We start from the raw sequence: 12,871 nt of genomic DNA, 5'->3' as shown, positions 1-12,871 counted from the left end.
GTCACTTAACTGAATTTATTGAATACTAATTTCACCCATTTTCTTGAAAATCATAAGTGAAGAAGGATTTTGGTGAACTATGTATTTGTTCGATCGCCTTTAATATATCATTCCTTTAATTGTGCTATGTAAGCAGTATTATCCTTATATAACGTTGTTGACATTTTTTTCTTGGTTGACAATCTACACGTTTCTCAAATACGTTAAGTTACAAATCTTAACCAAACATATTTATGACTTGCTTATGAGTTACTAAAATTTTTGCATGGTCAGGAGAAATAGCAATTATAATTTGCTTTACAAAATGCCATAAAATAGCTATACCTCTATATGTGAACAAGTAACTTGTCTATGATCAAGCTTTGTGTGGATCAGATAAATATTCTGCATCTGCATAACTAATTAAAATTTATTTTGATGCATTTGAATAATGTAATTCCATATCTATTGTTTCTCGAAAATATCAAAGTATATGTTTAATTCAATTCCAATGTCTTCGAGTTAGAGAAGAACTAAATCTTGTTAATAAATTCACAGCAATTCATATATCAAGTCTTGTATTGCTAGCAAGATACATTAGTACTCTAATTGTAATAAGATATGGTACTTCATGACCAAAAGTTCTTCATCATCCTCACGAGGTTGAAAAAAGTTCTTTTTTATATCTAATAATCTTACAATCATTGATGAACTCAATGGATATGCTTTATCCATATAAAATTATTTTAACACTTTTGTTATATAATTTGATTGATAGACAAAAATTTCATTTGTCAAATCTTCAATACGAAGACCCAAATAAAACTTGATTTTTTTTTCAAAGTCTTTCATCTCAAATTCTCTCTTTAAGTAATCCACGGTTTTTGATAACTCTTCAAGAGTTTCAATAATGTTCAAGTCATCAACATAGATAGCAATTATAATAAATTCATATCTAAACCCTTTTATAAAATACATGGGCATATAGGATTATTTTTGTAACCTTCTTTCAACAAATATGCACTAAGGCGATTATACCACATATGTCTGAATTGCTTTAATCCATATAAAGATTTATGTAATTTAATTGAGTAAATTTTTCAAGAATTCAAATTTTTGTGCTTCAGGCAATTTAAATCTTTTAGGGTTTTTCATATAGATATCGATATCAAATGGGCCATATAAATAGGCCGTAGCTATATTCATTAGAAGCATTTCAATCTTCTCATATATTGCCAAACTAGTTAATATAGAATTATAATTGCATCCACAATATCACTTCATATTTAATACCAATTTTTGGATAAAATCTTATGCGACAAGTCGTACTTTATATCTCATAATTTCAATTTTCTCATTTCATATTTGCACAAATACCCATTCATATCTCATTGGTTTTACACCATTTGATGTATGGACTACAGGTCCAAAAACTTCATATTTTGCAAATAAATTCAATTCTTCCTTAATTGCGTCTTTTCACATTGGCCAATCATTTCTTTGTCTACATTTTTTAATAAATAGAAGTTCAAGATCTTCTTTTTTCTTTCATAATATTGAGCTTCATATTATATACAAAATATCGTCAACGTTTATTTATCGATTCCATCTTTTCTGGTCATGACATAATTGATTGAGATCTCTTCTCTTTCAATGATTTTAGGTACCTGAATTTCTTCTGAAATTTTTCTCAATTATGTTAAGGGTCTTTTCTAGAGTTTCTACTTCCTCTTTTTGACTATCTTAAATATTTTCTCTTTTTCTTTTTCTAGGATTTTATCTTTGAAACCGATTGATCTCCACGTTTTTTGCGTGCCTTGTCCTACAAGGACATCAATGCTAATAGGAGTATTTGCAGCTGGTATATAAGATTTAATTATTCTTTTAGGTCAGTAAATACTTCTGGCAATTGATTTACTATATTTTGTAAAATAATAATCTTTTGAACTTCAAGTTCATATTAATTTTTACGAGGATCAAAACTAAATAATGATAATTTATTCTAAAAAATTTTCTTTTACAGTTGCTTATTTTTCTCCCCCTAATGTCAAAAAAATTGTTTCATCAATATGACAATTGATAAACTTTGTCATGAATAAATCTCCTATTAATAATTCTAGGTATTTAATTACAAATGGAGATTCGTATCTAACATATATTCATAATCTCCTTTGAGGATCCATCTTTGTGCGTTGTGGTGGAGCAATTGAAACATATACAGCACATCCAAAAATTCTTAGATGAGAAATATTTGGTTCTTGACCATAAATCAATAGAATAGAGATAATTTATAATAACTCATTTGGCCTGATGCATACAAATGCTATTGCATCCAAAATATCATAACCTCAAGTAGTCATTGGGAGTTTGAATTTCATAAGTAATAGCCTTGCAATCAGTTAGAAGTGTTTAATAAACGATTTTGTTAAACTGTTTTGAGTACAAACATAAGCAACAGGTTGTTCAATAGTTTTTTCAACTAATATGCAATATTAAAGGTTTGAGATGTAAATCCACTAGCATTGTCAAGATAAATAGTCTTGATTATTTAACTAGAAAAATGTGCTTGCAAACGAATGATTGCAAATGCTAAATTGCAAGCTGATAATAAGCACACATGTGACCATCTAGTCGATGCAGCGATTAAAATTATAAAATATCTAAATAGTTCACATGGTGAATGTATGAATCCATATATAACCTTGAATATTATTCAAATACGAAAGAATTGAATCCCAACTTTAGCTGGTGATAGTTTTATAATTTATTTGCCTTCAAAGCAAGCAGCACATAAAATTTATTAGATTAAAAAATCTTTTCGTTTTTTAATGAATGATCGTATAAATTTTCAATCAATTTTTTTGCATTATTATTGATCCGGGATGGTCCGACCAATCATGCCAAATATTAAAATCATTAGTAAACTTCTGGTTTGCTATAGGTTTTAATTATTCTAATATTTGTATAATTTAATTTTGAGAACAGAATGAGTAATTTTTTTTTACAACACACACTTTCTACTTGAGATAATATATGTAATATAGAGATATTAAGTGTTTTTTTCTTTTGTTGTCTCAATATGATATATATCCAAATGAATATCTTTAAAACTTAATAAACTTCTTTGAGTCTTAATAGAAAATAATATATCATCTATTGCTTTATTTCTCAAGGTAGTAAAATATTAGCTCTTCTAGAGCCTCCAATTAATCTTGTACTACCTGATATTAAACTGATATTATTTTTTTTTTGTTGAGTAGAAAAAATATTTATTGTCTTTAAATATAGTGTGTGTTGTAGCAATGTCTACTAAACATATATTTATATTATTGATCTTAGATCCAACAAGATCAATTTCTCTATTTTCTTCAATAAAATAAAACATATACAATAAGAAACTTGCAAGTAAATATAAAAGAATATTAAATACAAAATTAAAACACATAATAAAAACATATCATTTAAATATAATGAAAACATATTAAAGGCATCATCCATAATATAGTTATTACTAAATATACCATATTATATTAATGTCATTTCCAGTATATTTTTATTACCAATCAAATGATTAATTCTTTTTTCAAGACAAGAAAATCAATAATATATATTTTTATTGCCAATCATATAATCAATTCCTCTTTCAATGTGGACAAATATCTTGATGTGCTATATCAACTTAGCCATTATTAAAATTATCATAAGATATTTCAATTTTCAGTGATGCTTGACAAAATTTAAAACGTACAACAAATACGCGATCAATGATCGTTCATGTCACATCAATAATAATATATTTTCTATATTCTTTTTATTATTTTCACTATTTATCTATTTTTTTTGGATTACAAGTATTCATTATTTATCTATTTTTGGTGGATTACAAGTATTCATCCATTTTTAGTAGACTAGTGGGTTAAGGTATCTATCTATTTTTAGTACGTTGAAAGTATTCATCTATTTATTGTAGGTTATAAAATATATATTCAATTTTAATGGGTGATCCACATATGATGGGTTATCCACTTCTTGTGGATTATAGGCATCCATCTATTTTGTATGGTAAAATTATCTATCCACTTCTAGCAGTAAAATTATTCTTAAATTCATATGATAAAATATCCATCCACTTTTGTTGGTAAAATAATAATAAAAATAGTGATATTGTAAATTGTTATGGTCATCATAATTAAATGATGTTATATTCACTTAAAGGGATGGATAGATTCATAATTATGACCATAATTATTAAATGATGTCGCATTCACTTAAAAGAATGGACGAATTTATAATTTTTTATTAGTATTTTGTTTATCACATTCACTTTGGAATGAACCTTCGTGGTTTGTCATTAATAGTTATATAATAATCAATTCACTTTCCAATCAAAAGACAGAATATAAAATTTATATTAAGGTTGATTTTAAGAGAATGAAAATACTAAAAAAATATCAAGTCACTTACTTGATTTTCTAAAATCAGAAATTAAAACCCAATAATTAAAATCCTTTTGAAGCTTGAAGATGATGAAAACAAAATAATTTCAAAACTTGAGAGATTAGAGAGAATCGTGTTGATAACGTGTTATAAAATAAATCTAAAAGAACCACTATAAGAGAAATATAAGAGAGAATATTTAAAGGGAAAGAAAGTATTTAGAGAGAGTAAGAAGATTTTATTCAAGTATATATTTACAAATGAAGTGAAGGGCTTATTCATAGGCTAATAACCCTTTATCTAAATTGAATTTACAAGATAAAGATACCACTTAGAGATTAGATGAATTAAATTTTAATTCAATCTAATTTACATTAAATTTAAATATAGATAATATAAATAAATATTTATAAAAATATTCATAATAAAAAAAACATTAAAATCTGATTCTTTTATTAAAGACAGGGAGCGCAACACGACATATCCTATGGGCTTGAATAGATATGAGGCCTGATTCATATCCAGGTTGGGTTAAAATGCCCAATTTCCAGTACCGTGGAGGCCTGAAATCACCTGACTCAGCCCAAAGTATAAGACCCAATAACCACCTGACACTTGTCACTTTCTCATTTTCCATTTTGTTTATCAAAACGACCAGAACTTTCTTTGCTTCTTCCAAAACCCTAATGGGCTAAATCATATTTCCTTTTATTAATTACGGAAATCATTTTTTTGGAAAATAAATCCTGAACTTACCAACTTCTATCTTTACCAGGTTCTAGCATCTTCTACAGAAAAATAAGCCTGTCTTATAAATACACTAGGCTTAACCATCCCTCTCATTCTCTCTGATAAAATCTAGACACCCAAAAGAAGCTGAATTTAGAAAATGGCGGAAGAAGTGGCGCTTGATTTAGAGGAGCTTAGGCAACTCCAAAGCATCGCAAAGAGGCCACGTATTCTATCTCTTCTTTCCTCCGAAATTCGCAACTTGGAAAAGGTTTCAATCTTTCCTCTAACTAGCACAATTTTCTCTGGGTATTGAAATTTTGATATTTTGAATGAATTGGGTTCCATATATTTTGATTTTAGGAGCTGTAAGTCTGAGTTTTGAACTTTAGATTCTGAGTTCTCGTGGGCTCTTTCCATTCTGGAGTACTTTTCCAATGGAATCTGAAGATTAATAATTTTTTTTTATTTGTCCAAAGTTGAAATTTAATGGGAATGGTTGAAATGTGAAAGCCATTTCAACTAAACAATTTTTATCGGCTCAAAGATATCATGGTTCTGCAATTTAATTTGAGATTGGTCATTGGAGAAAGTGTTTGGTATCTTTTCTTGATTCTAAACTATGGATTCTTTAGTTGCAGACATCAAACGAGATTGCAAATGCACCTGCTCCTGCTACGGCTTCACAAATTCCAACTCCCATATCAACTTCAGTTAAGGTTCCTGTTAACCCAGCATTGAGTTATGTTACGCTCGCCTCGTTCAGCTGGGACCAGGATAATGATAAAGTCAAGGTAAAAATTTATGTTCTTAGAGATTTAAGATTTTTCCATCGTTGTGTCTGTCATTTCCAATACAAATATCAAATTCCCAAGTCCCAACATTGCAACCTGAAAGAGAAAATAATTCATTGACTTATTGGTGTACATAATGTGGTTTGTCAGTAGTTTCATCATCATAAATAATGTTCTCTATGACAGGGCAGGAGCTTGTTGGAGTCCTCTGAAATTATGAGCACTACATATTCTGCATTATGGTTGCACTGATTTTTATTTTTTATTTTTACTTACTTTTTGTTTGTCCGACAGATATATATCTCTCTAGAGGGAGTTAACCAGGAAAAAATTCAGACAGAGTTCAAGCCAATGTCATTTGATGTTAAATTTCATGGCGTCCAAGGAAAGAACTATCGATGTGCCATTCCGAAGTTGAATAAAGACATTGTACCAGAGAAGTGCAAGGTGTTGGTCAAGCCTACGAGAGTCGTCATCACATTGTTCAAAGCTTCCAAAGGGAGCTGGTCTGATCTGCACTACAAGGAGGACAAGGTAATTGCCAACAATTTAGGACAAATAAGAGTTACTTTTAATTTCCATCCTTTGCAGTTAATCTAAAATACGTGTTTCTGTTCACGTAGCTGAAGCCAAATTTGGATAAAGAGCGAGACCCCATGGCTGGAATCATGGACTTAATGAAGGTAAGTTTACTTCCAGAATTATTGCAGGTTGGATGTGTTCAATAACAAATTTCAGTGGCTAATTACTCCACTTTTTCCCCTGACATTGAATTGTGCAAATTACAGAATATGTACGAGGATGGTGATGATGACATGAAGAGAACAATTGCCAAAGCATGGACTGATGCAAGGTCTGGCAAAACAGCGGACCCTCTGCAAGGTTATCGGTGAATCCAAACCAAAGGAGATTGACCAGAAATGATTTTTCTTATGCGGATGTTTTTTTGCTGCATTGGCCTACTTTTGTGTTTTGTGGAGTTAGTCATCTCGTGTTTAAGTTTGTCTGGACATTTTGTTCTTGCTTATAAAGTATCATTGCAAATAGATTGCTGCTCTCTTTGAGATCGCCTCGGTTATTTTAACAAGACAGGCAGTTTTGACCGAAATTCTCGTTCTTTGAAATTATAGCACGATGATTATGTTGCAGGCCAAAAATGGTAAAAAGTCTTGACCAAGAGAATTTTCCTTTGTGCCATTAACTACATAAAGTTTTGGAAATATTGCTATCATTATCACGATTATTAGAAACTCATTTTTAGGGTTTTATGCCTTGGTTTGTCCATATTTGGGAGGCCTGTGTTCAAGACTTCAATGAAAATTAAGAGATATTACGATCTTAAAGCAAAGAAAAGTTGAATTGAATGAAATCTGAAATTGTTTTGAAAAAAACTAACAAAACAATGATAAATTTTTATTTTTCTTTTTTTAACAATTTCCTAAAATAACAATCTTCCTGGAAGTGAAGTTTTTATTAAGATATTTAAATATAATGTCATATCATAGTCGTCTATGATTGATTCAACCATTTTATCCTCAACTGAGAAAAATGAGCCCCGACCGCAAAAGGGTAATAGATCTGGTCAAACAAATGAAAAACATTCAAGGCCATATTGGACTCGCGGAAAACACTTAAAAGGGCGCCAAAAAAAATTTCTAGTCTGCCCTACGTAAACTGATAGGTATCTGATAATTAATAAACTCTATATCTTCACAGCAATGTGCCGTCATTGGAGTATTTGGCTGCCATAGTCTGTGTTGAACTTCTCATAGCGATGAGCATGTAAATGAGCTGATGGTCTTGTGTTCTTCAAAGCAGTTTCTATATCATCCGGCGTAATCGGCCCAACCTTCGGCAGCTCTACGAACCAAATATTATTACAGTTTTGAGTTCATAACTAAACTAAATGCTGCAGGCAGAAATTTATGAGACAAAAAGAGCTCTTTTCTTCCGGTGATCTCTCTTGCCTATTAAGATACAATAAGGAAAACAAAATGGAAAATCAGAGGAAATAAAACCTTTTAGTGAGACACATACCATCGTCAGGCACCAGTTCATGCCTATCTTCAAGGACTGTCATTAGGCGTCTCAAAGGCTGCATTGCTGCTTCTTTGCAGAGTAATCGAATATCTGAACCTGAGTAACCTTCTGACTTTTCCACTAATATATCATAAGGAAGAGTCCCCTCGCCACGCTGTTCAGGCAGGAGTTCTTCAAACATGGCTCTTCTTGCTTCTGGCTCTGGGAGAGGTACAAGGATCTTTTTTAACTTGGTTAAAGGCAAACTGCTTCAGTAATAGCGTATCTTGAACTTCTGATGGATTTTCTCATTCATCGTGTAAAAGATTTCATCAAACTTAATTGTAAGTACCAAGTGATAGAATAACAATATATTCAAGGCTAAAAAGATTAGGAGACAGCATAAGCCAACTACAAAACGATTTGCACCACATTGTAATCATGTCAGATTAAAAATTAGCGCTGTTGGTTTCTAAGCTTCGATCATGTCCTGGCTTTGTAGTAAATTTCTTTGTCCATTCAAAATTAAATATGCATATCAGAACCTTTTACCATAATTCTTAATATTGTTAGCAAAATACAGAATAGATTAACATGTCAAAGGATACTCGCTTCTCAAGACGACGGAGCATGGCTGCATCCAATTCCCAAGGGAGGTTTGTTGCAGCCAAAACAAACACGAGCTCATCTGACCGCGTCAAACCATCCATCTGCAATCTAGTCCTAATGATCAATTTTTGAGACAGTATAATTGAAAGCTACCATGATTTCACTTTAAATCACCATAGACTAACTACTTCTAGTGAGGAAGATGTAAGATCATACTTATAATAATTGCAGATGACATTTATCATATGATTGAAACAATAACAAACAAGAATGCACCTATAAAGCTGCTGCAGAATCAGTTTAAGATTCTAACTATATTCTAATTAAAAATCACTAATAAGGATAAAAACGAACATATCTCATAGCTTAATTTCTCATGATGATTATTTCACTTGATTTTAGAGTGGAAGACATAACTAAAATAAACAGGTTATAATACCACCAGGTTTGTCATTACACACTGTGCAGCAGTTCTACAAGGCATCTGATACTAATGCATAAATCAATCGAAATATTAATAATATCACACACACAATGAACACGTTTATGCCCCAAAAAATAAGAACACATTTTTAAAAAACAAAACATCACCTGTATAAGTAGCTCAGTTTTCAAACGCCTACTTGCTTCATGCTCACTGCGTCCTTCACCACCGCGCTGACTTATAATTGCATCAATTTCATCAAGAAATATGGTAGACGGTGCATGGTGCCTTGCTAGGTCAAACAGTACTTTTATTAACTTCTCAGAATCACCTGGAATGTCATGAACTCCACAGTTAGATAACTGAGTGCTACTTTTATAACAACTATAAAAATTATTGGGTCGGGTCCCAACAGGTACATTGGCTCATCTCATAACCTTATAAACTACAACAACATCTTGCAACTCTCCATTTTAGAGACAATTTTTCGTAACTTTCATACCTAGGACCAAGTCCCTCCACAAATCAAATAAGATCTTGGAAGATTTTCTTTAACATACCACGCCATTTGCTGACTACAGATGATGCTGAAATATTGAAAAATGTAGTCTTGCATTCTGTTGCAACAGCCTTTGCCAGCATTGTCTGCAACCAGAATGGTGATTCAAGTATAAGCTAAAAAAGAAATGAAAAACGAAAGAGAAGAATAAGCACTACCAAGATATAGCAAATTATTTTCCCTGATGCATAACTTTTTCTCCCAGTATTGAGGTGATTGTGCCCTACTGTTAATCAGAATTTACTATGTGACTATGAAGGACATGCTTTCTTTGTACTAACCAAGCATATCTACTACATTATGGAAATGGCTTGCATAAGACAACATTAATTTATTGGAAACAATTGAACAACATACAGACCTTTCCTGTCCCTGGGGGCCCAAAAAGGAGAATACCCTTCCATGGTGAAAGAAGACCAGTGAAGTACCTACAAGAAATCATATCAAGTGTGAAATGAAAGCTTCAAGTTCCTTCATAACATATTATAGAATATTTCATTAATATTTCACTAAATCAATAGATAAAAATTAAAGCCGGTGCTTGACAAACTATTCCCATTGATCTCAAGTATGGGAAAGAGAACCAGCAAATGAACTAATATTATAAGGGTGAGCATCCAAAGCATTCTGAAGAAAAGTTTGATTTCCTTTGTAATATAATCCATGCACTTCCAGAGGACTAGCTTTTACAGCACCTAAGCCTTCACAAGTAACAACTCTTGACAAGAATCCTTATTTCATGCACTTCTAAGAGTACCAGATTTGGAATCTTATTGACTTGATAACATTATCCTAGAAAGGCACTTGTTAATCTTTGTAGCTCTACCAAAGGAAAGTTCTGAGCCAAATGGAGGATTCTGATTTTGATATTTAGGACAAGTACAAAAAGCTTTGGCCTCTACTTTCTAATTTTCATACGAAAAATTTCTACTTAATCTGACACACATGCTGCTCACTTTATTCATTTGATATGCACAAAATGAAACTTAAATATAGGGGAAACTGCACAAAGGGTAGGTTTAAATACAATACAGATGGCAAAAATGCAAGAAATGTCAGATTTTTATGGATCCAGCAACATAAGCTAGCAATCCAGTTATAAAAAAGAGGTCATGGCAGTCCACATAACAGTCAGACTTTTCAAGGAATTAAAAGACTAGTGAAGTACACGTGCACAGACTCCATGGTCTAAGGTGTAGCAAGACTTACTTGGGATATTTTATTGGCATAACAACGGCCTCTTTAAGTAAACGTTTGGCATTCTCTAATCCCTTGATGCTTTCCCACTTAACATCTGGACTCCCACGAACAATGTCCCTAAAAAAGATATGATGTAAGATGATATGAAGTAGACAAAATTTTCAAGTTCTAATGTAAAAGAATATACCACCCAAGCAATTCAAATACAACAAACAAAACTTCAATTCTATCACCAATGAAGAAACTGATATTCATAATTACCTACTTAAACTCTCTCCTAAAGCTCGCATTTCAGCAGTTTCAAAATCAGGAAGCAGAGACTTTTGCCTGAATAAAAAAGACACATCAAAATCATCAGTTTTCAAAGAACTGGAGAATCATATCTTGATCCTCAGTAACTACTAGGATTCAACTCAAAACAGAAAACATTAATCATTTGATCAATGTCGAGAACTATACCATATAAAAACCAAACTTAGATCCATCCATCTTATATTCTAAAGTGTAACTAAACAAATTTATTCAAGTTACGAATCACAGGAAGAATGAACATACGGTCTCGAATCAAATCCATTAGCAACCGGACCATTTGAGTTCATCAAGTTGGTATCCTGAAGCCAAACAAAACAAAAACAAATCATCCAATCAAGAAACACAAAAATGCTAATATATATATATATATATAGCATTTAAATTTAAAATCGCAATGGCTAAAAAAAATGAGCTACCCGATTTCGATACTGCTCGTAAATAGCCATATCAGAAGTGTTCTTGACAGAATGGTTCCGTTTTGCGGACACATTCGAAGAAGTGCTGGTGGACACGGGCGTATCAGCAGCTTGACCATCTTGCGGCTCAGGTAATCTCTTCCTCCCAAACTTGGCATCATAAAACATTTTAAAATCCTATAGATAATAACATAATTGCTTCAAGAAAATGCTTAAACTTTTCTTCTTCTTTTTTTTTTGTGACCAACATTTCTTCACACAGTTTGATCACAACTTAAAATTTTAAGACCACCAAAAAAAAAGGGAAAGAATCAAAATTTTCTTGAATCCGATGTAATCTAGGCTAATAAATGAGTAGAAAATTTTATTAAAAAAAAAAAAAGAGGGGTAACCGAAGTAAGTCAAGTAACTGCATTCAGTTCAGTTAGTTTAAGTGAAATCAGGAACAAAACAACGATTATTTTTCAAAAAGAAAACAAAAAAGTCCCTATTTTTCTTTGCTTCAGTTATTTCGGCAACCAAACAGAAAAACAGAGAGAGGGAAAAAGAAAATACCAGAAAAGACCAGCGAGTGAGAGAAGGTTCATCGGCCATTCTTTGATGGAATCCTTTTTTGCAGAGGAAAAATAGAATCAGAAGAAAAGAGAGATTTTTCTGTGCGTAAAAATTCACTCAGATTTCTCTCTCTGTGTGTTTGAGTCCCTTTGTTTTAATGTAAAGTGCAACAAAGAGGAGTGAGTGCTTCCAACTCCTACTGAGAGAAAATGGGAAGTGAGTTGAAGATTTTTTTACTTCTTTCCACTGAGGCAAAGTAAATAAAGCAACAAATACTAGCTGTCATCTAGTTTTCTCTTTCATTTTCTTTTTTTAAAATTATAACGTGTTTATAGCAGAAATGCGAAAATATAAAATGCAGTTGTTACCCTGATCATTATTAATTAATTTAATTTAATTATCTTGTTCATAAATTTGTAGATCTACCTTTATACGAAATTTATAAACGGTAGTATTATATGTTGCCACTCGCATGTGTAGTAATTTGAACTTGAGTGATTAATTTATGAACTAAAATACGACTGTGGACAACTGGAGCAGCACAAGGTCATGAAATTAATAGAAATACTATTGAGCAAGTGTAATGTGGAATCTAATCAAATCTGTAATAGAAATGGCACATGGAACACATCGAGGGATATAATCAAACATACAAAGAGAGGCAAAAGCTTGGGATATTCGCTTCTTCTTTTATTAAGTATCAAAGTAAAATTGCAAACTTGCATTGATGCGAGCTTCGAAGTTATATAAATTAAACAAGGATCTTCCCATCATCCTTCTGATTGAACTTTCAATAGTATTTGAAGTTGATGTCACGTCATATGATCTGGCCCGGCCC

The 12,871-nt window shown here is 31.8% G+C and overlaps 2 protein-coding genes across 4 annotated transcripts; one reads left to right on the top strand and one right to left on the bottom strand.

Moving 5' to 3' along the window:
• Positions 1-5,159: 5,159 nt before the first annotated feature.
• LOC110424441 (uncharacterized) lies at positions 5,160-6,996 on the top strand. Of its 2 annotated transcripts, none has more exons than XM_021439002.2 (5): positions 5,160-5,416; positions 5,787-5,939; positions 6,234-6,473; positions 6,563-6,622; positions 6,728-6,996. In XM_021439002.2, exons 1-5 carry the CDS (start codon positions 5,306-5,308, stop codon positions 6,830-6,832), a joined length of 669 nt encoding a protein of 222 aa, XP_021294677.1. In that variant the 5' UTR covers positions 5,160-5,305; the 3' UTR covers positions 6,833-6,996. The 2 variants fall into 2 exon arrangements, with proteins under 2 accessions (XP_021294677.1, XP_021294676.1); XM_021439001.2 differs by having other exon boundaries at positions 5,781-5,939.
• Positions 6,997-7,391: 395 nt separating this feature from the next.
• CCP1 (P-loop containing nucleoside triphosphate hydrolases superfamily protein) lies at positions 7,392-12,259 on the bottom strand. 2 transcript variants are annotated; one of them, XM_021438748.1, is made up of 11 exons: positions 12,034-12,259; positions 11,479-11,655; positions 11,306-11,361; positions 11,012-11,077; positions 10,760-10,867; positions 9,912-9,978; positions 9,552-9,636; positions 9,159-9,322; positions 8,567-8,668; positions 7,977-8,199; positions 7,392-7,799 (listed from the first exon to the last, which is right to left on the bottom strand). In XM_021438748.1, the coding sequence occupies exons 1-11, from the start codon at positions 12,070-12,072 to the stop codon at positions 7,666-7,668; spliced, it is 1,221 nt and encodes a 406-aa protein (XP_021294423.1). In that variant the 5' UTR covers positions 12,073-12,259; the 3' UTR covers positions 7,392-7,665. The 2 variants fall into 2 exon arrangements, with proteins under 2 accessions (XP_021294423.1, XP_021294424.1); XM_021438749.1 differs by having other exon boundaries at positions 11,479-11,628; positions 12,034-12,258.
• Positions 12,260-12,871: the final 612 nt, after the last annotated feature.

The sequence above is a fragment of the Theobroma umbraticum genome, unplaced genomic scaffold, assembly GCF_002168275.2.
Source record: "Theobroma umbraticum cultivar Fairchild unplaced genomic scaffold, ASM216827v3 scaffold_204.0, whole genome shotgun sequence".
Lineage (NCBI taxonomy): Eukaryota > Viridiplantae > Streptophyta > Magnoliopsida > Malvales > Malvaceae > Theobroma > Theobroma umbraticum.
This window is presented reverse-complemented; position numbering and strand designations above follow the sequence as displayed.